The following is a 27,483-nucleotide window of genomic DNA, read 5'->3' on the forward strand; positions in this document are numbered from 1 at the left end:
AGGTTGAGACCCTTCTTCAGACCGAAGGAGCTCGATCCGAAATGTCACCCATTCCTTCTCTCCAGAGTCGCTGCCTATCCCGCTGATTTACTCCAGCAATTTGTGTCTATTCACAAGTACTCTTTGTATCTCTGTGGAATATAGACCCTATGGAGGCGTTGTATGGAATTATATAACTGGTTTGGACTAATGGTGGGATAGGAGAGGTGGAGTGTCTGCTGTCCATATGCTTTCTGTAACAGCAGTCGATTTACTGCCATTGTTTGTGTGTGTAAAAGGGTGATTGTATATTGTAAGAAGGTATATTGGTCTCCAAATCTGAGGAAGGACATTATTGCCATAGAGGGAGTTCAGAGAAGGTTCACCAGTGATTCCTGGGATGTCAGGACTGTCTTATGAAGAAAGACTGGATAGACTTGGTTTATACTCTCTAGAATTTAGGAGATTGAGAGGGGATCTTATAGAAACTTACAAAATTCTTAAGGGGTTGGACAGGCTAGATGCAGGAAGATTGCTCCCGATGTTGGGGAAGTCCAGGACAAGGGGTCACAGCTTAAGGATAAGGGGGAAATCCTTTAAAACCGAGATGAGAAGAACTTTTTTCACACAGAGAGTGGTGAATCTCTGGAACTCCCTGCCACAGAGGGTAGTCAAGGCCAGTTCATTGGCTATATTTAAGAGGGAGTTAGATGTGGCCCTTGTGGCTAAGGGGATCAGAGGGTATGGAGAGAAGGCAGGTACGGGATACTGAGTTGGATGATCAGCCATGATCATATTGAATGGCGGTGCAGGCTCGAAGGGCCGAATGGCCTACTCCTGCACCTAATTTCTATGTTTCTATGTTCTATGATTCTTCAGTAACTGTCTACTTTGGTGTCCCGCTACTTTGATGCTGTATATAAGGAAAATCAGTAATTCTGTCCCATTTCTTATTTTTCTATATTGTTAATAAACATAATCTTCATAAATAAAGATGAAACCCGAAATGAATAAAGTGTTATTTTTACATTTATTTCCCGATGTTCGATGCCCCCCCGCGGAAAACCGCATGTCCCGATGGTTACTTGTGAAATTTCAAGTCGGTATATTTATTTAATGTGGGATCTATCTGAAATGAAAATACTTTTAAACGGTAGGTATTAATAATTAAAATATTTATCACCCTTAAAAAAAATCCTCTATTCTTGATAAAATTATTGGAGTAATTTCCCGTCACTCACCTTTGTTGAGCAATCCCTCATGGATTTAAATAGAAGAACACTTCCACCTCAAAAGACAGCGGAATTCGAAAGTCCCCTACCTTGTGAATTTCTGCTTTCGCGGGACGAGAAGCGTGTGAAATCTCCGCTTTTTGCTGTATAACGGGTACGTACCTTTAATCAGCGCCACCTCCGAACGGTGTTGAACACTTAGAAAGTAAAAAAATCTTTATTTTTTGATTTGTACTGGAGATGTGTTTGTGCCATGTGCCATTCGTCCAAACGATATGGCCAGGCATAGCCTTCCAGCGAGGCCATGCTGGGCTAAAGGCTTGGGCCACCATACCCGTGACGGCCATCTCCGTAATTTAACCCCCGATATCCATCTAGCTCCAGCTCCAGCTCCAGCTTCATCTCCAGCTCCAGCCGGACACAAAGGCTTGTTGCAGCCGTCGCCTCTTCCCGTGACCCGATGTGATCCGATGTCCCTCTCCACGCCCGGCCCTCTTCAGCCCTTGTTCCCCGGTGGGGGAGGAACAAGGGCTAGCACAAGGGTTAAAGAGGGCTGGCATGGGGAGGGACATCGGGTCACGGGAAGCGGGGACGGCTGCAACAGGCCTTTGTGTTGGCGGTAAATGAGGGAGATGACTGTGACGGACATGATGGATTAATACATCCCGCAGCCGGCCTCGATGGCATGGAGGAAAAGGTCCCCGGGTCTTCTCACCAGGCCCTTGTGCAGCGTTTGCCTCCGTCCCCTTCTCCCCCCACCACCTCTCCCATTCCCTGTCCACGGGAGTGTTCCTGTTCACCGGGAATGTCCCTGCTCACCGGGAGTGGCCTGGCCTGTTAGTTCCGTTAGTTGCTCCACGGAATAATTGGCGGAACTCCTGTCCATGCACCTAGTTTGTAGTTGACGTGAATAACCCTAACCGTAACCCTAGCCCTAGCCCTAACCCTAGCTTTAGTCATCTCCGTTACGTGACACTCTCGAACTTGACCATCTCCATCACGTTGAGTCATTTCCATCACATGAGTATTTTATGCTCATAATGTGTAAAATAATACAACAATGACCATAATTATGAATTGTAATTGATAAATAAACAGTGTGCTTCTGCCTATTCATCTGAAGTTAATATTGTTTTAGAGGAAGTTGGTGAAAAGTTATGTGACGGTTACCATTCTTGCTGAAAATCGACACTTTTATCGGCAGTAAACTGTTACAAAGGTTTAAAATCAATGCGTTAGACTGAAAAAGTATTTTTTGGAGGTTTATTTGAGGAAGCTATAATTTGAAAGACTGCGACAAAAAATTGATTTTATATTCTTAAATCAGTTTTATTTTAGAGTGTTGTTCATCATAAAAATACAACGGATATGACTGAATGCAATGAGCAACGTGGAAAAAGAAGAAGAAAAAATAAATTAAATTCTCTAAAAGATTGCGCAAAACATGTTTTTTCCATAGTAGAGATGTTCATCAATGTGAAACAACATTCAAAGTTGCAAAATTTAAGTTTTATAATTGGGTTTCCAAAAACTTCAAAGTAGGCACTTTCTGAAGAATCACCCAAAACCGAAGGGGCTCGATCCGAAACGTCACCCATTCCTTCTCTCCTGAGATTTAGTGTGCAGTGGAGCTGCACACTAAATCTCGTTGCACTGACGTGCAATGACAATAAAAGATATATTATTATTATGCTGCCTGTCTCGCTGAATTACTCCAGCAATTTGCATCTACCTTCGATGTAAACTAGCATCTGCAGTTCCTTCCTACATTGTTCTAGTAAATCTTGTCTGCGTTCTCTGCCGTGCTTTCGCGCTGTACAGTGCAGTGCCCAATATCCCAGCCTTAATGAAACCAATGTTTTAACGAAGTTCAACACAACCTCCATGCTTTTGTACCCAGCACCTTCAGTTACAAACCCGTGCAAATGGTTGGCATTATTGATACTGCATATTTTGCATAGTGCATATACTGCATAGTGGAGTATCTTGCTCCGCTCTACGATCTTTGGCCAGTGCTCCTGGTGGCGACCTCGAAGGGGCAGGATCTATGTGACACGTGATTTGTTGCCTGCCATCCTGGACGGGATGGGGCGGGATCCATGTGTACACGTGATAGATGTGACCCGCCATCCGCTCACAGACATGCATCCCGGCCCCTATGCAGAACAAGGTTGCCAACCCCTGCTTTAGATGCTTGGACTAATTTGGGAGCACTCTCTTGTACACCTCTAGGAGGATGTCTGGCTTGTTGTCACCTGTTGCATCCTCTGTTTTCTGGTCATTTTGCAGTGGATAGAAGGAGGAGGAGGAAGTGGAAAACAAGACAGGAAACAATGACCAGACAATGTCACTGGACATGGGAAGTCAAGAAACCTAGTTCTTATAATCAAAACACAAGCACTGATGACCTCATTGGGCAAGATTAAGATGGTATTTCAACTTGAACCGACAAGTGGCAAGTAGCAATTGAACCACACAAGAATGACGTAAATACTATTTCCTACCAGAATAACAATCTCCTATTCATGTCTAATTAATCTGAATCCAGAATAACATACCATTCCCCAAATCCTCCAGTGCTCACCATTCTGATGCTCTCCCTGCACCCCAATCAACTTCTTTAACTTCACCAATAATCTGAACCAGACACTTACTAAAGGGGTGTGCAAAACGGACTTGTATGCAACAAAGGGTAAGTCAAGGATGTGAAATAAAGTCTCTCTTTCCATGGATGACTCCAGTTGCAAAGATGAAGGTGGTTTTAAATTGAGCTCCAGTTAGAATCATGTAGTATGATTGATTGCCACACCTGTCAAGAAAACATGAACAGGACCAGGAGTAGACCACCTGGTCCCTCAAACCTGCCCTATCATTCATTGCAATTTGCCCCATGTCTCAAATCCTCTTCTGTGTGAGGAGAATTACCGTCAATTAGCCGTCAATTACTCAGTTTTCCAAAATTGTATCTACCTCCTCTTAAAATGTCTTCAATAATCTAGCCTCCACATCCTCTGGGGTAAAGAATTTGAGGAACTCACCACCATCTTGCAAGGAGAATTTCCTACACACTTCTGGTTTAAATAACCATGACCTTATCTTGTAATTATGTCACTTCATTGGAGAGGCTTGATTTAGTGGAAATATCTCATTATCTGCTTTTTTTGTTGTTGCCCCATTTACCTCCCTTTATGAGGGAATAAAATCGTCCCTCATTTTTCTAAACTTCAAAGAATACAGAGCCAAATTCTTCCTTCCACCTGTCCAAGTTTATGTTCCTGTTTTGAATCGAATCTCTCAATCCCAATCAACCATGCAAATATCAATCACTTGGGAGTTGGGAACAGGAGAGCAAAACTCACAACTTCCATGTGAAGAGATAGCAGCAATTGGTCTATTAATTTACTAGCTGCAAATAATCTGCTCTAGAAATGTGATTATTTAAAACCACAGAAAGTATAAACTTCAACAAAATTAATTCTATGCCAAAAATGTACAGCTTAAACAGTTGCACTTACCCAAACTTAAATAATAAAAAGGAAGGGCAGCTAAATTTGTAGAATACTGTGGTAGCATGTAGAGTCCACCTGGTGGTTTATTCCATATGAATTGATTTCTTGCTATATGTGAATATATCCTATCGTGTATGATCTGTAGAAAAAAATGTTAAAATGTAATTCATTTGAAAATATGACGGTACTGGGAAGTCATATCCAAGACATGCCACCTTGTGCCTTATTGAGCAGGAACTGCATCTTCCCTGTATTCTAGCAAACATACAGATCCCTGGTATAGTAACACTTACAGTGATTGACTTTCTGTATTCCATGCTGTCTCACATCACACTTTACTCGTTACAAGTGGTGGAATACAAATGATCAAGGAGGTTGCACTAACATTTACAATTCCTGTGTTTTGGAATATTAGAACACAGATTCACAAAAATGATTGAAGTGCTTTATGCAAACAATTTACTTTTCAAAAACAGCACCGTACATCCATTTGAGGACTTTAGCAAGCTTAAGCGATAATTGAGCACATTAACTCCTGCTGTGAAAACTGAGACATCATCCATGAGAAATCTTGTTTTTTTTAACAAATACAGATAGAGGCTTACTTTGAGTGGCAATTATGTCCAATGGCTATTTTGACTTTACAGAATTAAAGTATACATCCTTATAACTATAAAACTCTGATCTTGCATGTGTGTGTGTGTGTGTATTTATATTTTTGTTTGTGTGTGATCACATCTACTCGAAGAAACGACGCGCTAACGGGAATCTTTTTACATATTCCGGTAGAGATTTACCCCCTGGAGTCAAAAATTGGCTTACCTGAAAATTTCGGGCTTTATTTCTTGAGTTATTAATTAAAATGTTCTAGAATCTGAAATGTCTTTCAAAATAAAACTGAGCGGCTTTGACTGATGACGTCACAATGGCTCTGCGTGCTGCGGGCTCTGCGTGGTGCATCTGCGCTGCGAGTGATGTCCCCCCTGAGAGCTGCTGCTGCCCCTCCCCCCCGCGAACATCTGTCGACCCCCCGCGAGCTGTAGCCGCTACCCCACTGAGACCTGCATCCGCCCCACGCAAGCTGCCGCCCCTCCCACGCAAGCTGCCGCCACCTCTCTCTCCCCCTCTCTCTCTCCCCCCCTCTCTCCCCCAACCCCCTCTCCCCCCATCTCTCCCCCTCCTCTCTCTCCCTCCCTCCCCCTCCCCTTTCCCCCTCTCACCCCCTTTCCTGCCTCACCCACCCTCCCTTCCCCTCCACCCCTCCCCTCCCTCTCCCCCTCTCTCTCTTCCCCCTCTCTCTCCCCCCCTCTCTCCCCCCTCCTCTCTCCCTCCCCCTCCCCTCCCCCCTCTCCGCCTCTCACCCCCTTTCCCCCTTCCCCATCCCTCCCCCCTCCCATCCCCCCCTTCTCCCCCACCACGCCCCTCCCTTCCCCCCCTCCTCTTCCCCTCCCTCCCCCCCTCTCCCTCTGTCTCTGTCTATGCCCCTCACTCTGTCTCTGCCCCTCTCTCTCTGCCTCTTCCTCTCTGTGTCTGCCCCCTCTCTCTTTGCCCTCTCTCTCTGCCCTCACTCTCTACCCCTCCCCCCTCCCTCTCTAGACGAGCCTGAGAGTTGGGGGCTATGCATCAGTGGATAGGGCGGGTATGGGGTAAAAGGAGCCAATTAATAATATTAATATAATATCAATGGGGGTGGTTACAGTGTGTGTGTGTGTGTGCGGGGGGTAGTTAGTGTGTGTGGTGGATGGTTAGTGTGTGTGCAGGTCGCCCCCCCCCCCGCAACCGTGCGTTGAGGGGACGGGACCCAACGGGTCCTACTTGGTCTTATCACATAAACGATTAAAAACCGATTATGTATGTGATGAAAACAATTAACTTAATGGTATATTTTAAAAAGTAGCCAAATAACTCTCATGTGAAAGCATAAAACACTTGCCACTGATATCATGGATCACAATTTCAGCCTTTAAGAGTGACTAAAGGGGCTGTCCCACTGTATGAGCTAATTAAAGACTTCTCCCGAATTTCCCGATTCGAACTCGGAGAATTACGGTAATAGCCGCTCGTAGGTACTCAGGGCTCTCATGGACATTTTTCAACATGTTTCAACCACATGTTGAAAAATTTTCACGAGTCTTCACGAGCTTACCGCGTTTTCTGAGTACCTGCCGTTAGCATTACGAGCCGCTAAGAGACGTCCTGAGCTCCGACGTAGCTGCTACGTACATTCTATGTGCTTACGAGTTTGATTTTTTTTTTAAACTCGGGAGAGCTTTTGAATTAGCTCGTACAGTGGGACAGCCCCTTTAAGATTGCATGAATAACATAGCCACCTTTACGCAAATTTGCTGATTGATTGCTGAGATAAATTGCTTGATTCTGCATTCCTAGCAAGGAACCCTGCTTGAATAAAGTTTAAGTAACAACAGAACTACAACATTGTGGTGCTGAATCAATAATCTACTGTCTCTGTGAATGCAAGATTCAAGAATTGGTTCCAAAAATGTTATCAGGACAACACTGGTAACATTGAAAAGATAATACCGCTTTGTGCCCTAACAGAACGGGATGTGCATCTTGCAAAAGTGTATATGCCAGTAACAATCAATCATCCTACTTACAGTTATCAACTTTCTGCATTTTACATTGTCTCACGCTACATAACAGTACTTGTTAAAACAGATGGAATTAAAACTGTAACCAAAGTTACATTAAAGTTAACCTCACATTTATCCACATTATACTGCATCTGCCATGCATTTGCCCACTCACCCAACCTATCCAAGTCACCTTACAGCCTCCTAGCATCCTCCTCACAGCTAACACTGCTCCCCAGCTTCGTGTCATCCGCAAACTTGGAGATGTTGCATTCAATTCCCTCGTCCAAATCATTAATATATATTGTAAATAGCTGGGGTCCCAGCACTGAGCCTTGCGGTACCCCACTAGTCACTGCCTGACATTCTGAAAAGGACCCGTTTACTCCTACTCTTTGCTTCCTGTCTGCCAGCCAGTTCTCTATCCACATCAATACTGAACCCCCAATACCGTGTGCTTTAAGTCTGCATACTAATCTCTTATGTGGGACCTTGTCAAAAGCCTTCTGAAAGTCCAGATATAACACATCCACTGGTTCTCCCTTATCCACTCTACTAGTTACATCCTCGAAAAATTCTATAAGATTCGTCAGACATGATTTACCTTTCATAAATTCATGCTGACTTTGTCCAATGATTTCACCACTTTCCAAATGTGCTGCTATCTCATCTTTAATAACTGACTCTAGCATTTTCCCCACTACCGATGTTAGACTAACTGGTCTGTAATTCCCCGTTTTCTCTCTCCCTCCCTTTGTAAAGATAAACATTTTCTGCTGATTAGAAAGTCTAGGACTGAGACTATAAACTAAGAATTAAAGAAAGTCCTCTCATAAGTAAGTTAGGAAACAACACTACACACAAACATCTTCGATGAAATGTATAACATTAATTCTGGATCACATCCACAGATACTGTCTGACCTGCCATGTATTTCCACATTTTCTGTATTTTAAATTCATTTTTGGGATCCTGACATCGCTGACAAGGAGAACATTTATTGCCCAGTTCTACACGCCGTTGAAAATGCAATGATATACTATTTTATAAACCACTGCCGCCTTGGTGAATTTAATCTCACAGTGCAATTGGATTGGCGGTTTGAGGATTTAGACCCAGTGGGAATGAAAGAACAACAATGTATTCCAAGTCAGCATAATGTGTGACTTGAATGAGAACCTGGAGGTAGTGTTCACATTCTGCCCTTGACCTTCTTGGTGGTAAGTGGTGCAGGATCGGGAGCTACTGTTTGAGTATCATGGGTCAGTAATTGCAGTGCACTCTGTAGATGGTACACAGTGAGGCGACTGTGCACCTATGGTGGAAGAAATTAATGTCTGGAGTGGTTGATGAGATAGCAAACAATTGGATTGCCTTGTCCTGGATAGTCTTTAGCTTCTTGAGTTGTTGATGGTATACCAATGGTAGCTAGTGGGCAGTGTTCCATCATACTTCTGACTTCAGCCTTTTAGGTAAGTTACTCACATCAGGATTCCCAGCTTCTGATCTGCTCTGAAAGTCACAGTATGTGGGTAACTGATTGAGCTGGGCATTGGCACCTATTCCTGCCCCCTGGTCCTGTTATCCTCCCCCATCCCGACCCCTTCGCAACATCCGCAACACTAAATGTGGTTAGGTGGCTAGTCTCTCCTTTTTAGAGATGTTAATTGTCTGGCACTTTTGTGGCATGAATGTTACTTGTCACTTATTAGCCCAGGCCTGAATTTTGTCTGGATCTTGCATGCAGGCAACTGCTGCTTCATTTGCTGAGGAGTTGCAAAAGGAATGCAACTTTTATAATCATCAGCAAACATCCCCACTTTTGATCGTATGATGAAAAATAAGTAATTGATGATGGAGCTGAAGATGATTAGCCTAGGACACTGCCCTGAGGAAATCTTGCTATGAAGCCCTGGTCTGCGATTTTTGGTCATCAACAACCACAACCATCGTCCTATGTACACTCCTCAAATAGTGTACTGTTTTCCTTTGATATCCATTGACGAGCTTTAATGCTGCACTCAGTGGAATGCCGCATTGATGTAAGATTAATCACTATCACCATCTCCCGCATTCAGATCTTTGGTTTATGCTTACACGAAAGCTGTGATAATATCAGGAGCTGAGTAGTCCTAGCAAAACCAAAGCTGAGCTTTTGACAAATGGTTTGTTTACCAACAGCCCCGATTTGTCCTTTTTTTCTTCGCTTCCTGTTTTCCCCCCACTCGCCCTATTACAATCAGTCTGAAGAAGAGGCCCGTCCCAAAGCGTCACCTATATATTTTCTCCAGAGATGCTGCCTGTCCTGTTGAGTTACTCCAGCATTTTAAGTCTATTTTTGGTATAAACCAGCATCTGCATTTCCGTTTTATTACAGCTAGTTAGCATTCTTGACAACAACTTTGATGATGTTTGATGGGCCGATTGATTAGTAACTGGATATTAACTGGTTAGCAACGAATATATGAATCAGATTTTGTTGCAACTCCTTTTTATTGTAACTTCCATAGTTCTTGTTATCTGTGGCAGAATAAATTTGGAATCTCCTCTATCCTGACTACCCCCAGCAGGGACCAGTGAACAAGAATCCTAGCTGGCAAGATGCAACATTCACTGCATTTACTTTCAATCAGCCCACATATAGTAACCATTGTTGTTCAGAGTTGGAGTTGTTCAGAGGCAGGTTTAAAATTAAGGCTTATTATGGTGACTAAAGTCAATGCATGACTTGAGTGTTTGACATAACATTACAGCACCTGTTCTGTGCGTCAGTGCATAGTTAACCTAAATATCATCTATGCATTGTAAATTAAAACAATTCTACTGAAATGAATTAATATGCTACCAAATGGCGAATATAATTAGGATATTAAAGGATCAGATTAAGAATTTTTAACTTAGAAGTGGACTAAATAAGTCAATTATTTTGTTATTGTTCTTCTTATCGAGTCCACACACAAGGTTAAAACTTGTTCAGCCAGAGCTGAACACACTTCTCAGCATCTGCATACAATGGTGTCTGTCTTAACGCTTCTTGTGCGTGGTGGTGGAAAGATTGGTGGAAACAGGCCGCAACGTAAACGCTCTTTCCTTGACCCCAATTATATTATTCAAGTGATATATACCTGAGTATTGACAGCCTTACACTGAACACCTCCAAGACCAAGTTGTCCTATCAAACTTTCAGCTGCACCACACTGCCCTTTAACAAGGCTCTGGGAAATGTGGAATAGTTCCTATTTCTCGGGAGCCATCTCTCAGTAAAGGCAAAGATCAATGATAGAATTCACCTCTACCATCAATGAGTCGCACAGACTTTGAGGAAAAGGGTAATCGAAGCACAAGACGTCAAACTGATATAAAGTCATGATCTACTGAGTACCAAGTGATTCCTGCCCTCCTACGTCCTTCTGAGACTCAGGCTACACATCGCAGGCACTTCAAGGCAAAAGAAAATTACCACAAACACTGTCTCTGCAAGAACCTGTAAATTCACTGGAAAATCAATGACAGTGTCCCCTTCCAGGCCAACATCCAAAACGGAGGCTCCAGTTACACTTTGTTGACCAGCCGTGTCATAAGCATCCTTCACCAGACTCCTGGAACAGGCAATCTGTTCTGAGCTCTGTCATGGGAAGAAATTTTAGCAGGAGGCGTTCAAAGCTTTCTTGAAAAAATGGAACAAAGAAGGGAAGAGATTGAATTTTTTGTTCGCTTTCCATCACAATGAGGAATGTGGAGGAGTCACTGTGGTGGATGTTTATGTTAAAATGTATTTCGTGTGTTTTGTTGCTTTTTATTGGTATGACTGTATGGCAAATCAAATTCCTCGTATGTTGCAAAACATACTTGATTAATAAAGTATGATTATGATTATTATTATGATCCCCATTGACTCCAGGGAATCACTCAAAGTGCAAAGGCAACATTTGGGATGGTATTGAAAACCTTGTGGCCACGCATTTGGTGCACATAGAAGCCCTGCATAGGCGGCACAACGCCTCACAAACTTCCCACTTACTGACAGCACTATGCCACTCCTGCCCACTCTGTAGAAGTTATTTTGATTCCCACAATAGCCCCATTGGTTACTTCAAAATCCACAGAATCCAGAGTGGAAGCAAGTCATCCACAATTCCAAGGGATGGTTGAAGAGGAAACTTATTCCTGAGGAACCTAATGTAAATTTCAATAAAAAGGGAGTATATTTCCAATGTAAGCTTCTAACAAGGTTTTTTAATAAAAACTGTATGTCCTGCCTTTGATAAGTTGTGGTACAATATTGACAATAATTTCCCTAGAAGTTATTATGTTATCATCTACCCTGCCCTTTTTTTTACGGTAAAGTTTTACAATTATGAAGTGGAATATTGTAAATATCAGTTTTAAACTCAGGCCACTGGCTTACTCTGAGGTCTACATTAATGCAATTTTGGATTTTTGATCTACAAAGCAAGAAATTGCCTCAGTCAATCAGTTTTAATGAATAGTTTTGCAAGTGTAGATGTGTGATAATTCATTTATCATCTTCAGGAAATAAATAAAATTTCAAAGGTCTCTTTGGCCATTGCATTTGCTTGGCCTCGAATGTTTTCAACACAGTAAGTTGATTGCTGCGTCTTTCATTATACACTTGCTGTGCCAATAATAGAGGTGAATCTGCAGTGCAGATGTTAAGTGGGATACTAACTGGATTGCTCAGCCCTCATGTTCTGCAATCACTTTATCGATAAATAATGCATTACAACTGTTCCGCTTTCTCAATGCAAACATCGCTCTCCCAAGAAACCCATCTATATTTTAATGAGCGGAATTTCAGGTTCTGTCTGGATGAAGAGATCTGTTCCATGAGTTCAAAGGGCTGGACAGCCCACTGCACGGGGTTCCTATCTATTCGACTCACCTAAGGTGGCCCTGGGAGGTATCAAGCAAAGTCCTGCATCCACGAGATGCAAAAACCACTTTGCAGTGAGAGGGGCTTCAATCAGTATAGTCCTGCAGCCCTGCTTCCAGAACCTTTAACAAAAGCCCGTCAAAGCTGTTTTGGTCTTGCAAGAGTTTTTTTTTTACTAAAACACAAATATATATATGTGTTTAAGTTCTTCATCCACCAGCCCCATCTCTCTATCTTCCTCCTCATCATTCATCTTCCCTCACTTCTTCCCCTTCTCTTCGTTTTATCCAATGTGCATCAGCCCCTCGCATTATCTCCCTGATCTATTTTTCCTCTTATTGAGTTGCTTCTTTGACTCTTTACATTGCCTGATTCTTTGACTTTTTACACTGCTTTACAATGCTTGGTTTGGCCTATTTGTATATAATACCACAGGATTGTTGTACTAAATAATACTTTATGCACTTAACTAAGCTTTTACTTCGAATAAATCATCTGATTTACTCAAGTGTTTTGTAAATAATTCTCTTGTTTGGTCCAGAACAAGATTATGTCTGCTGTTGATGTCCTTTTCAAAATTTTCATCAGGACATAAATTAATCTATCCCGAAAAAAAATATTAGATAGTTTCTTCTCTAGCACATAGCATTAAGAGATTAGATAACCTTTTGACCCTAGAAGCAATATGCAATCTTCTTGCAGGTATTTCACTTTAAAACCTGTAACATAGCAAATAGCATTCAATTTTTAAAATCACATTTATTAATTCCATGTAAGTTGGACTACTTTCTTTCTGCTGTTTGCTTAAGAATTAAGCATTCTACTTACGCTTAAGAAAATCAGTCAGAGTGCTTTTGGAAAGTTAAATTCAGGGTGAAATGTAAAATATTTGTATGATTCACACTGTTGTCTAAATAACTTCCTCAGTTTATTCAATTTTTCACAATGTTCAAGTTATGCTCAAAAAGTTATCATTGCAAAAACATAAGTAGAAACCTCCCCCAGAAAACAAATCTATATTGGTGCAAGAGATGGGCTGTTATGTTCCATTGTCGTGGTAGGATTAGCATTGTGCAGGTTGGCTCAAGAATATAATAGGTGTAGGAAATGACTTAAAATTTCGTTGTCTCTGTACTGTACACTGACAATGACAATTAAAGTTGAATCTGAATCTGAATCTGAAAATTATCTGAGCTGGATATAAAAGCTATTGATGATAAAGACAGATAAAATGGAAATATTCTGCAAATAAGTATTTTACCTCTGAATGGATCCTTTTGAAAGCTCACCTGAAACTCACCATGTGTCCAGAAGTAGGAATAAGTGTAAAACCATTGGCCTAAGGAATCTTTGATTTTTTGGAAAAGTGCATTGAACGATGGGTCGGCAAATGCGCTTTGCTGCTACTGTATTTCGTAACAGAAAGCCTGAGGTGAAGTTGACAACAGAACAGAACCTGCATTCTTAAAAACATCTTTCTTTTGTCTATATACATATGTTCCTAATTGATTTAATTTAAAGACATTTTTAAACTTGATAAGATGTGGTAGAAAAAGTTTTAAAAAAAACATTGTCTTAAAACGGCACATATTTTAATAATCCTGTTACTTTTATACAATTGGTAGTCCAGCTAGCATGTATCATTTTCCATATTACTGAAATAAGCATCAGAGTATGACTAATCCAGTAATGGCCTGACCCTTTGAATGAATGTTCAATGGCACACACACACTCTGAATGGCAAAAAATATAAAAATTAGAGATCCCAGAAAGGAAGATATATGGTCCATATTTGGGAGCTGTTATCAAGGAAAGATGATGAAAATTACCCAAGATTTAGCATTAATTTAAGACATGCAAATTGAATCACTCACCTCTAAAGTTGTTAATACAATTTTTTTTGCAGAAGAAAAATAAGCATCCCATAGGAACTGTGTTTGTTGCCTAAGAGCCATTATTTTCTCATGACGAATCGATCTAGTTATTGAAGGAATCTGTAATATAAGCATAGACAGCATGAAATTTAAAAAATGCAACTCTTCAGTGACACAAATACCAGAAAATAATGTAATATGCATTTACCATGGCTGTTGAGATCATGGAAGCTTCATATTTTCTTGGTGTGAATCCATTCTTCAGACTTCCCTTTCATGTATGCTTTTGTTGCTATTCCTTCTCCATTCATTCTAAATTAATAATCATTCAACTTTCCTTCCCTGACCATTTGCTTGCTGTTATTGGAATTTTTGGGTTGTTCCTCTTCCTTTCAAATTTCTATCATTATGCTTCTTCAGACACAAATTCCTGCCTCACCTTGAAAAACCCATTTCTCCAAAATCAAGATTTTGTTGTTGATTACCACATCTGTGACAATCTTACCCATACATGTAATTGTGGATCTGCAATCAAGTTCATTGCCCAGCAGCCTGAAACTGCCCTAATCCAGTTCTCCTCCAATCATTAATAAATTCTGCCATTCAGTAACTATTAGCACAATTTCTCTCAAGACATTGTGTTGCAACTATTAAAAGGTAGCCATATTATTCATGTTACTTAAGTTTTATATAGACAGAAGACATGAGAAATGTCAATTTTCTCGTTTTTAAATGGAAGTCAGTAGAATTTCAAGTTTCCTGAGAATTCAAACATCTCAAGTAGATAGCTCTGGCTGAGTAACTATGGCTGAGTGTTCTGCATATATTGGTACAAATTAGGGTTAGTATAAAATTAATTTTGTTTCTGCAATCCATGAAGATTTCTAAAGAGATGCAGATGTTATTAACCATTCTACTACATTGTTCAAGTTAACATTTGCAACCCAAGGCCAATATTTGGCTCCACTGCAAGAATTCCCAATTCTCCATGACAATCTTTGAAAATATTCAGCAGTTCAGTGCATACAATTTCAGTTTGCTGTTTCCTATTTGACAAGAATGCAATTCAAACCATCCACTGTTAATCTTCAGTAGCAGTATTAATACTAAATAATATGATGCAATTTCTCATAAATGTTTCACTTCATTCACAAATATGAATTTTAAATAGTTTATTAGCCAAGTATGTTTTGCAACATACGAGGAATTTCATTTGCCAAGTCAGTTATACAAATAAAAAGCAATGGAACGTACACAAAATACATTTTAACATAAACATCCACCACAGTGCCTCCTCCGCATTCCTCATTGTGATGGAAGGCGAAAAAAGTTTTCCCTAGCTCTCCCACAGTCTGGGGTCTCGAGCCCTCCGTTGATGGGATCATCTTGACACCTATAGCCTGTGGCATTTGTGCCCTTGAGGCGATTAGCCGGTGGCATTTTGGCCCTCCGCATCGAGGTAATTAGCCGGTGGCATTTGTGCCCTCCGCATTGAGGCAAATTAGCCGGTGGCATTTTGGCCCTCCGCATTGAGGCGATTAGCCGGTGGCATTTGGGCCCTCCGCATCGAGGTGATTAGTTCCTGCATCAGGAGGATGTCAGCTCACCCGCGCCGGACGATCGGACCCCGAGTCGGGGCTGGTCGTGCCTCTGCGTCATTGGAGCTTCCCGACTAGCCTCTCCCGAGACTGCGAGCTCTTGAAGGTAAAGTCCGCAGTCCGCAGTTGGAGCGATCACAGACAAGGGATCGGCTCCCAAGCAAGGCCCAGCCCCACAGTGAGGCCCAAAGTCAGTCCGAGGAGGCCTCCAGCTCCATCGATGGTAGGCCGCAGAGCGACCGGAGAATGCCATCTGAAAATTAATCGCATCTCCAGGAAGGTAAGAAACTGAAAAAAATGTTTCCCCCTCTCCCCACATTAAAACAAACAGGAGAACATTTACACAGACTTTAACATACACTAAAAATAAAAATAACATGAAAAAACACACAGACTGTTCGCGGGGCTGCCAATCGTGTGTTTGAAATGTTATGAACAAATTATCAAATATTACACGTCAGAAAACAGAATCAAAAACAGAAAACAGAGAAATGCAGATCAGGCGACATCTGTCAAGAAAACATCAAAGAGTTTCTATTTCAGGATTTCCAATATGAAAATTACAGACAAAAATTACAGAAAAAGGAAGGAAGGAGAATCTGAGAAAGAAAACAAATGCACAGAGAAAATCAGAACCAAGCTTTGATGGCAAACGTGTTTAAAGGCAGATGTTACATACCCAGGAGACAAAATGTAGTATATTGAGAAAACAAATACATTTGAGTCATATGTAGAGGTTTCAGAGGTAAAATCAATAACCTGTGAATACATTAGTTGGGATCATTGTCTGTATGGATTCATTCAGTGAAGGAAACCACGTGCAGATGGAAAAAAGGAACTTTGCCTTAAAAACAGATGTGCAGAGAAGGTATTTCTGTACTTTTGCCAGTCTTCTGACAACTTGTAGATTTTTGTATTAAATATTGATTTTTAGAGTTAACGTGTATCATAAGCCGAACTTAAAGGAAATTGCCTTTGTTTAAACGTAAAAAAATAAATTATGATTTAGTGCTCTCCAGGTTCCAGTTTGATTTCATTTGAAGGTTATACCAAGATGCAAAATCTAGCAAATCAAGCTGTAGGTTCATTTAAAGGCAATAATTTTAGTTATAAATTCCAGTCATACCGATGTGTGGAAATGGCTGCAGAGATCGTGGATGAGTTTAGTTTTAGACTTTAGAGATACAGCACGGAAATAGGCCCTTCGGCCAACCAAGTCTGCGCTGACCAACGATCACCCCGTACACTAACACTATCCTACACCCTAGGGACAATTTTACAATTTTTTATCAAAGCCGATTAACCTACAAACCTGTACATCTTTGCAGTGTGGAGGAAATTGGGGTACCTGGAGAAAAACCACACAGTCACAGGGAGAACGTACAAACTCCATCCAGATGGCACCCATAATCAGGATCAAACTTGGGCCTCTGGCGCTGTAAGGCAGCAACTCTACCGCTGCACAACTTTAGATTCAACTGGACTGACAGAATTGAACACGGTAATGCAGGAAAACTTTTATATGATTTGAGTAGCGTTTGTTTCTAAAATCAGTGAATAAATTAATGATTACATCATTCATTCTGGCTTTTTAGTCATTTGTTTCGATGCGCTTGTTGCTGACAATGTTTATCCCTTTTTGAGAAGATAGTGGGATTATCTTCTTGAAACACGGAAATCCATGTGATGAATCTAGATAATTAATCTGTTTGGTAGTGAGTTGCAGGATTTTTAAATCGGCAAAAATGCTTGTAGTTAGATGCAATATGGAACAAAATAAGCATCCATGCATCGGCTCCTTTGTCCTTCCAAAAGGTGGGGTTCACATGTTTTGGAGTCGCTACTCACAAAGACACATCAGATGTTGATGCTGGGTTATTTGATGATGATAGTACAGTGAATATTGAGAAGAGGTGGTTGGACTTTTTGTTGCTGCATGTGTTCTTTGCCTGCTACTTGCAGGTCATGTCGCTGGCTTGTTATTTCGTTTATGTCTGGAAGTTGCAGTAAATAGGTGCAGAATGCTTCATCATCTGAGGAGCTGCCAAATAAACTGAACATTTTGCAATCATGTGACAAAGCGGGTCTAAAATGTTGACCCAAAAGAACATGTGAAGCATTGATTGGTCCCGATTGTCACAACCACTGTACCAGGTATAACTTCGATCTAAAGAGTGCTTTCTACCTACCCAGTACTCAATAGAGGTAACATTTACTAGTGTTCCTTTGATGTTAGCAGAAGCCATTTTTGCTACCTCTTAAAAATTCTGCTTGCGACCATGTTTGGACCAAAAGTGGAACAACCCATTCCTTGTGGAATCCAAGCTCAACACCATAGAGCAATTTATAAACATCAACCTGAATTGAAGCAATTCCACTTCTCAAAACCAATCCACATAATTTGATCCAATGATCTTCATTAAAGCCCCTGTCCCACTTACGTGTCCTTGGCACGCTAATTACGCGACCTCGTGGTCGCGTTGAGGCGCGAAGGTCGCGCGCGATTTCATGCGCCAGCACAGCCGTCTGGAGTGCGTGATGTCATTTGAAGATGGACACAAAAAGCAGGAGTAACTCCGCGGGACCGGCACCATCTCTGGAGAGAAGCAATAGGTGGTGTTTTGGGTCGAGACTCTTCTTCAGTCTGAAAGAAGGGTCTTGACCTGAAACGTCAACCATTGCTTCTCGCCAGAGATGCTGCCAGTCCCGCTGAGTCACTCCTGCATTTTATGTCCATCTTCAAATTACGTCACGTACTCCAGACGGCTGTGCTGGAGCATGAAATCGCGCGCGACCTTCGGGGGAGTAGAAGTGGGGGTGGATCTGGACCGCAACGGCCGTGAGCTCCAGGCCGAGCTCGGCGATCGTTTGCCTGCTTCTGCTGCTGTTGGAGGTGAGACGTTGCGTCGCGCCAGGGTCTTGGGCATGTCCCACTTTGGTTATCAGTTACGCGACAGGCCATTGGCGCGCAAAGATTTCATTCGCTACAAAATTTTCGGAGCCCCGCGCGATGTCGCGCACAACTACATACCCCTCTGCTTTTCTCAGTGGGACCGGCTCCGCGTGGCCACACGATGCCTGTGCGCCTCAACTCGGCGACGAGGTTGCGTAATTTATGTGCCAAGGACAAGTAAGTGGGACAGGCCCTTAAAGCTGTTTCATTTTCCAAGTGGAAGGGGGGAAGTAAATTCCCAATGGTGACAATCAAGTTTAATCTGTAGCTGCTCAGCAAAGTGATTTCATTACATATAGTAAAGATACACTGTATATTTATTGTGATTTAAAGTGATTAACAACTAAGTCAAAAGTTTATTAACGTTGTATTATGGTTCTCTATTTTTACATTCTCTTTAACAGTGAGAAAGATTTTCCAAACTTCTACAGTTTAAAAAAAAGAAGAGCCTAATTATCTCATTTTAGTTTAGATCTAAATAGGAGCACAGTTTTTCATCAAAAAAACATTTATTCGAGCTCAGACCATACCATATAACCATATAACAATTACAGCACGGAATCAGGCCATCTCGGCCCTTCTAGTCCATGCTGAACACTTACTCTCACCTAGTCGGTCGCGCCGCCCTTGAGTGGGCAGCGCGACCGACGTCGCAGCGGCCTCTGCAGTCTGTCTGTCTTTTTTTTCTTTTTTTGTCCCGTTGAGGGTATAGTTTGTAGTGGACTTTTAAACGTGTATGTGTGGGGGGTGGGGGAGACTTTTAAATCTCTTCCCTGCACGGGGACCCGACCTTTTCCCTGTCGGGTCTCCGTTGTCGTTGGGGCCTAGCACCATGGAGCGGCCTCCAACCGGAACGACCTGGGGGCTCGTCACGGAGCCTGCGGAGCTGCAGACCTACCATCGTGGAGCTGGCCTGCTTCGGAACGTGATGAGTTCGGAGCATGGAGAGCTGCGGTGGCGTGCGGCTGCGACCCGACTCCGGTGGATGGTGACACCGGGAGATCGCGGGTCCCCGGTGGGAAACTGCTTTGCGGGGCACCGGCAACGGCGACTTCTCCCGCCCGAATTGCGAGGTTGAAAGTGACCTGGAGCGGGGTCTTACATCGCCGGCGCGGCTTTAAATGGCCGCGGACTTGCTAGCGCCCGCTGGGGGCTCCAACATCAAGACACGGAGCAGGGCCTTACATCACCCGGCGCGGCTTTAAATGGCCACGGACTTGCTAGCGCCCGCCGGGGGCTTTGACTTTGACATCGGGAGAAGAATGGAGAGCAGGGGAGAGACAAGACTTTGCCTTCCATCACAGTGAGGAGGAGATTCACTGTGATGGATGTTTGTGTAAATTGTGTTGGCGTGTGTCGTGGTTCTTTTCTTGTTTAACTGCAGAAACCAAATTTTGTTTGAACCTCATGTGCGGTTCAAATGACAAATAAATAGTATGGTATGGTATGGTCCCATCTACCTGCACTCAGGCCATAACCCTCCATTCCTTTCCCATCCATGTACCTATCCAATTTATTTTTAAATGATAAAAACGAACCTGCCTTCACCACTTCCACTGGAAGCTCATTCCACACAGCTACCACTCTCTGAGTAAAGAAGTTCCCCCTCATGTGCCCCTAAACTTTTGTCCCTTGATTCTCAAATCATGTCCTCTTGTTTGAATCGTCCCTACTCTCAATGGAAAAAGCTTATCCACGTCAACTCTGTCTATCCCTCTCATAATTTTAAAGACCCCTACCAAGTCCCCCCTTAACCTTCTTCCCTCCAAAGAATAAAGACCTATCTTGGTCAACCTTTCTCTGTAACTTTGGTGCTGAAACCCAGGCACCATTCTAATAAATCTCCTCTGTACTCTCCCTATTTTGTAGACATATTTGCTATAATTTGGCAACCAGAATTGTACACCATATTCCAGAATTTTCCTCACGAATGCCATGTACAATTTTAACATTACATCCCAACTTCTATACTCAATGCTCTGATTTATAAAGGCCAGCACATCAAAAGCTTTCTTTACCACCCTATCTACATGAGATTCCACCTTCAGGGAACTATGCACAGTTATTCCTAGATCCCTCTGTTCAACTGCATTCCTCAATTCGCTACCATTTACCATGTACGTCCTATTTTGATTTGTCCTGCCAAGATGTAGCACCTCACACTTATCAGCATTAAACTCCATCTGCCATCTTTCAGCCCACTCTTCCAAATGTAGACTTTGAAAATCTACTTCATTATCCACAACACCACCTATCTTAGTATCATCTGCATACTTACTAATCCAATTTACCACACCATCATCCAGATCATTGATGTATATGACAAACAACAGTGGACCCAACACAGATCCCTGAGGCACCCCACTAGTCACCGGCCTCCAACCTGACAAACAGTTATCCACCATTACTCTCTGGTATCTCCCATTCAGCCATTGTTGAATCCATCTTGCTACTCCACTATTAATACCCAACAATTGAACCTTCTTACCCAACCTTCCATGTGGAACCTTGTCAAAGGCCTTACTGAAGTCCATATACAAAAACATCCACCGCTTTACCCTCATCAATTTCCCCAGTAACCTCTTCAAAAAATTCAAGAGGATTAGTCAAACATGACCTACCAGGCACAAATCCATGTTGACTGTTCCTAATCAGACCCTGTTTATCCAGATGATTATATATATTATCTCTAAGTATCCTTTCCATTAATTTGCCCACCACTGACATCAAACTAACAGGTCTACAATTGCTAGGTTTACTCTTAGAACCCTTTTTAAACAATGAAACAACATGTGCAGTACGCCAATCCTCCGGCATCATTCCCGTTTCTAATGACATTTGAAATATTTCTGTCATAGTCGCTGCTATTTCTACACTAACTTCCCTCAATGTCCTAGGGAATATCCTCTCAGGACCTGGAGACTTATCCACTTTTATATTTTTCAAAAGTGTCAGTACTTCCTCTTCTTTGATCCTCATAGTTTCCATAGCTACCCTACTTGTTTCCCTTACCTCACAAAATTAAATATCCTTCTCCTTGGTGAATACCGAAGAAAATAAATTGTTCAATATCTCCCCCATCTCTTTTGGCTCTGCAGATAGCTGTCCACTCTGACTCTCTAATGGACCAATTTGGTCCCTCGTTATCCTTTTGCTATTAATATAGCTGTAGAAACCCTTTGGATTTACTTTCACCTTGCCAAAGCAACCTCATATCTTCTTTTAGCTTTTCTAATTTCTTTCTTAAGATTCTTTTACATTCTTTATACTCCTCAAGCACCTCATTTACTCCATGCTGCCTATAATTATTGTAGATCTCTCTCTTTTTCCGAACCAAGTGTCCAATTTCCCTTGAAAACCATGGCTCTTTCCAATTATTACTCTTTCCTTTCAACCGAACAGGGACATAAAGATTCTGTACTCTTAAAATGTCACCTTTAAATGTCCTCCATTTCTCTACTACATTCTTCCCATAAAACAAAATGTCCCAATTCACTCCTTTTAAATCTTTTCGCATCTCCTCAAAGTTAGCCTTTCTCCAATCAAAAATCTCAACCCTTGGTCCAGTTCTGACCTTCTCCATAATTATATTGAAACTAATGGTATTGTGATCACTGGACCCGAAGTGCTCCCCAACACATACCTCTGTCAACTGACCTGTCTCATTTCCTAACAGGAGGTCCAGCACTGCCCCTTCTCTAGTAGGTACCTCTATGTATTGTTGCAAAAAACTATCCTGCACACATTTTACAAACTCCAAACCATCCAGCCCTTTTACAGAATGTGTTTCCCAGTCTATGTGTGGAAAATTGAAATCTCCCACAATCACTACCTTGTGCTTACTACTAATATCTGCTATCTCCTCACATATTTGCTCTTCCAATTCTCGCTCCTCATTTGGCGGACTATAATACATCCCTATAAGTGTTGCTACACCTTTCCCATTTCTCATTTCCACCCAAATAGCCTCCCTAGACGAGCCCTCTAATCTATCCTGCCAAAGCACTGCTGTAATATCTTCCCTGATAAGCAATGCAACATCTCCACCTCTTGCCCCCTCCAATTCTATCACACCAGAAGCAACAAAATCCTGGAATATTTAGTTTCCAATCACAGCCATCCTGCAACCATGTTTCACTAATCGCCACAACATCATACTTCCAGGTGTCAATCCAGGCTCTAAGCTCATCCACCTTTCTTACAATGCTCCTAGCATTAAAATATACACATTTAAGAAACCCACCACCTGTTATTCTCTGTTTATTATCTTTTTCTTCTTTCTCCCCTACATGTTGGGTAGGCAGTGATTTGTTTCTGTGCTTTGAAGTACGCAGTGCTTTGTTTCTGAAGAAACTAACCATGTTTTTGGCAGCCATTACACACTACAAAATCATGCTAAAGTCATATATAGGTCAAGTACTTTATTCTATATTTTCTTTCTTTAGTAAGTGATATAACAAATTGGAAAAAGCCAAAATGGCAGAGGGTGAAATCTCCTGTCATTGCATCAGTGTGTCTTGGAAGAGCATCACAACAGTTCCAAGATAGCATTTAGAAAAAAGGCAGATTGTAGCAGCACCTGCTGGTGCCTTGGAGTAGTCAAACCCTCGGATTGGCTACTCCAGTCACGTGGGCGCGGGGAACAGGTTTTGGGCGCTTTCTGTCATTTTCATTCATTCGAGCGCCACACTTTTGGATGCAGCATCATTTATTTAGCTGTCTGATAGTCTCGCGTTGTTCTTTGATACTGTTCGTAATAAACATCATGGAACCAACTCTCGGTCTCGACTCCGCTAAACTGGTGACCCCGACGCGCCCAATCGTTATTGGACGCCGACAATGCAAGCCTGACGCTCAACAAAATGCTGTCGGCCTCAAGCTGCCGGTGTTCTGGGCCGAACAGCCACAGGTGTGGTCCGCCCACGTGGAGGCACAATTCCACCTCCGTAACATAGTGGCGGACGACACGAAGTACTTCCACGTCGTCAGAGCATTCACGCAGGAGATGGTTTCACAGTTGTTGCCTTTCCTGCAAGACCCGCTGGCACTCGCTAAGTACCAGGGCCTCAAGGCTCTCCTCCTTCGCATGTTCAGGCTCAGCCACCGAGACCGCGCCGCCCGCCTCCTGCACATGGACGGGTTGGGCGATCGCAAGCTGTCCATGCTAATGGCAGAAATGCTTGCCCTAATGGACGGCCACCGTCCGTGCCTGCTTTTTGAACAGGCCTTCTTGGAGCAGATGCCGGACGACGTCCACCTCATGCTTGCTGGCGCTGATTTCGCCGACCCCATACAGCTCGCCAAAAGGGCCGACGAACTCTGGCTGGCGAAGCAACAAGATGGCGGCGCCATCAACCGGGTTTATGCGACAGCATGCCATTCACCTCGACGAGACTGAGGCGACGCTCCACCCACATTTTCCACTGCAGAGCCACAGCAGTGCGCCGGGGACCAGCTGTGGGGCACTGAGGCTCGACGCTGCCGTCAACCCTGCTCGTTTCAACCGCCTGCCCATACAACCGCCTCTAGTTCTGCAACCATCTCTCCGGCAGACGCTTCCTCGTCGACTCCGGGGCTATGGTCAGTATCTTCCCGCTGACCGGACGCGACACCCGTGCTGGTAAGTGGGGCCCAGTGCTCACGGCCGTTAATAGGAGCACCATCGGTATTTACGCCATGCGGACCTTCTCGCTCACTTTTGACTCCCGCCCGTACGTGTGGACGTTCATCGTGGCCGACGTTGCAAAGCCGCTCCTGGGTGCCGACTTCCTGCGGGCGTTCTCCCTCGTAGTTGATGTGCGGGGCGGGCGCATGATTCCGCAATTGGCCCTCGGCCCCGTGGTCCCGCGACTCCCGCCCCCACCCAGAGCGCAGCTCAGCGCCATCGTCTAAGGCCCCTACGCCTCCCTCCTCACCGATTTCCCTAAGCTCCTCACTCCCCGTTTCAACATAGCAGCCCCCAAACTAGGGATTGTACATCACATCCCCACCATGGTCTCTCCGATACACGCCCGGGCGCGCCGCCTTTCACCGGACAAGATGCTCATCGCCTCTAGCTAATGGAGGACATGGGGATCGTCCGGCGCTCGGACAGCCCGTGGGCAGCCCCTCTACACATGGTCCCCAAAGCATCTGGGGGGTGGAGACCATGTGGGGATTATTGGCATCTGAACGCCATGACAACGGCAGACTGCTACCCGGTGCCCAACATCCAAGACTTTTTTGCCCACCTCGAGGGTGCCGCTTTCTTCTCGAAAGTCGACCTCGTTCGGGGCTATAATTAGATTCCCGTTTACCCGGACGACATCCCGAAAACCGCGACGATCATCTCATTCAGCTTGTTCGAGTGGCTACGTATGCCCTTTGGATTAAAGAATGCCGCACAGGCATTCCAAAGGCTTATGGACAGGGTCGGGAGGGGTCTGCCGTTTGTGTTCATCAACCTGGATGACATCCTGGTCGCAAGCCCCACCCAGGAAGAGCACATCGTGCACCTGCGGACCTTCTTCCAGCGCCTCCTCGACCACGGCCTCATAATCAACCTCGCTAAGTGCCCGTTCGACCTCCGTTCTATCTCTGGAGAGCGTCACACCTCAAGGCACTATCCCGCTACCCTCAAAGGTCGAGGCCATTCGAGTTTCCCCGTCCGCGCACAGTAAAGGGGTTGCAGGAGTTTGTCGGCATGGTGAATCTTTATCACCGTTTCTTGCTGGCAGCTGCCAACATCATGCGCCCCTGTTACAGTGCCTCGTGGGCAAGCCGTGGGAGCTCGAATGGTCCTCGGAGGCAGACGCGGCATTCGAGGGCGCTAAGGCGACCCTGGCCAACGCAACCATGTTGGTTCACCCGCGGGCCTCAGCCTCAACGGCTCTCACCGTGGACGCCTCGATTGTGGCTGTGGGTGGCGTCCTGGAGCAGCTCGTCAACGGCCGTTGGCAGCCGCAGGCTGTTTTTAGCCGTCAACTGCGCTCCCCCAAGCGCAACTACAGCGCCTTTGATCGAGAGCTCCTGGCGTTGTACCTGGCCATCAGGCACTTTAGATATTTCCTCGAGGGTCGTGTATTCACTGCCCTTACAGACCACAAACCCCTTACCTTTGCCGTGGGTAAGGTCCGACCCGTGGTCCGCCCGCCAGTAGCGGCACCTCACTTACGTATCGGAGTTCACCACGGACATCCAGCACATTGCGGGCAAGCTAAACACTGTTGCTGACACCTTGTCCCGCCCCGCCCTCCCGTCCATTTCGGCCTTAGACCAGGCCGTGGACTACGACGAGCTGGCAAAAACATTTTACGAGGTCGCCGGAGGCTATCCCGCTCTCGAACACCTCCGCCACGGCCTGCGCTCGGGCCATGGTGGCCAACTGGATTGCCCGGTTCGGAGTTCAGTCCGATATCTCCACTGACCGGGTGGCCCAGTTCACCTCTGCCTTATGGTCTTCCCTGACTCAACTCTACACGGCGCGCTTACACCATACCACCGCCTACCACCCGCAGGCCAACGGGCTGGTGGAACGTTTTCACCGCCACCTTAAGTCGGCGTTGAAGGCCCGGCTCAAGGGTCCGGACTAGGTGGATCAGTTACCGTGGGTGCTCCTCGGTATTCGCACTTCCCCCAAAGAGGACTTGGCTGCTTCCTCCGCCGAGCTGGTGTATGGCTCGGCCCTGCGGGTGCCTGGGGATTTTCTCCCTACCGTTCATAACGGCAATTCTTCTTGATTCCAATGACTGGACGCTGTTCTTATGCCAGGTTTAACCTCACTCAAGTTTAGAGACTGCTAAGACATTGCACAAATGTAAGGGTATGTATTTGGCACTGATGGGAAACTAACAGTGGGTCATGACTTCAAGTGAAAATGCTGAAAGTGCTCAGTAGGTCAAGCAGCATGAACAGGGACAGAAACAGTGACAAAATTTGAACCAAGGACCCTAATGACCCTCCATTACATGGAAAAGTGTGCAAAATACATGTTCATTTGCAGAGAGAGGAGCAGTAGAAAGAACAGATGGAATGTGTGTGAAATGGTGCAGATAAAAGTTGTCATGGCAATCATCGTAAAAGCTGGCAGTTAGAGACAAGCAACTAATTGAACCAAAGTGCAGGAATACAAATACATGAATAGGTGGATAGATAGATAGAATCATGGATAGATAGAGATAGAGAATATATACCAGATTGGCTACTTTCAACATACCTAGATGAAATTATGAAAGGTGAGAAGCTCATCAACCATCTCCTGTTAGACATTGTTGAAACAATACCAAAGAGAAACAAATCAGATTGGGAGAGTTAGGCAGAGAATTCAAGTTATTGTCCTGTAGAAAAGGCAAATATGCTCTTGCATTGTGTTTCTCTAATCTCAAGGAGACTACTTCATGAGGACAGAATACTAACACTAAATTGGAAGAAGTGGAAAAATTGCTATTTCACCTGTAAGGAGTATGTGTGCCAATAGACAATAGACAATAGATGCAGGAGTAGGCCATTCGGCCCTTCTAGCCATTCAATGTGCTCATGGCTGAACATCCCCAATCAGTACCCCGTTCCTGCCTTCTCCCCATATCCCCTGACTCCACTATCTTTAAGAGCCCTATCTAGCTCTCTCTTGAAAGTCCAGTGAGAAAAAGTGTTTCCTCGTCTCCGTTCTAAATGGCTTACCTCACATTTATCCACATTAAACTTCATCTGCCATGCATCTGCCCACTCCCCCAACCTGTCCAGGTCACCCTGCATTCTCATAGCATCCTCCTCACAGTTCGCACTGCCACCCAGTTTTGTGTCATCTGCAAATTTGCTAATGTTACTTTGAATCCCTTCATCTAAATCATTGATTTATATTGTAAATAGCTG

At 43.9% G+C, this 27,483-nt stretch overlaps 1 protein-coding gene across 3 annotated transcripts in view; it reads right to left on the reverse strand.

Moving 5' to 3' along the window:
• Positions 1-27,483, reverse strand: part of LOC116973398 (exostosin-1-like) — a 333,037-nt gene that overhangs the window by 109,374 nt on the left and 196,180 nt on the right. For all 3 annotated transcript variants that reach the window (XM_033021408.1, XM_033021407.1, XM_033021409.1), the window contains exons 5-6: positions 14,083-14,202; positions 4,727-4,859 (exon numbers count right to left, since the gene is read on the reverse strand). In XM_033021408.1, the coding sequence (XP_032877299.1) occupies positions 4,727-4,859; positions 14,083-14,202 (253 nt within the window). The remainder of the gene's footprint in view (positions 1-4,726; positions 4,860-14,082; positions 14,203-27,483) is intronic.

Source organism: Amblyraja radiata, chromosome 5 (genome assembly GCF_010909765.2).
Source record: "Amblyraja radiata isolate CabotCenter1 chromosome 5, sAmbRad1.1.pri, whole genome shotgun sequence".
In the NCBI taxonomy this organism is placed as follows: domain Eukaryota; kingdom Metazoa; phylum Chordata; class Chondrichthyes; order Rajiformes; family Rajidae; genus Amblyraja; species Amblyraja radiata.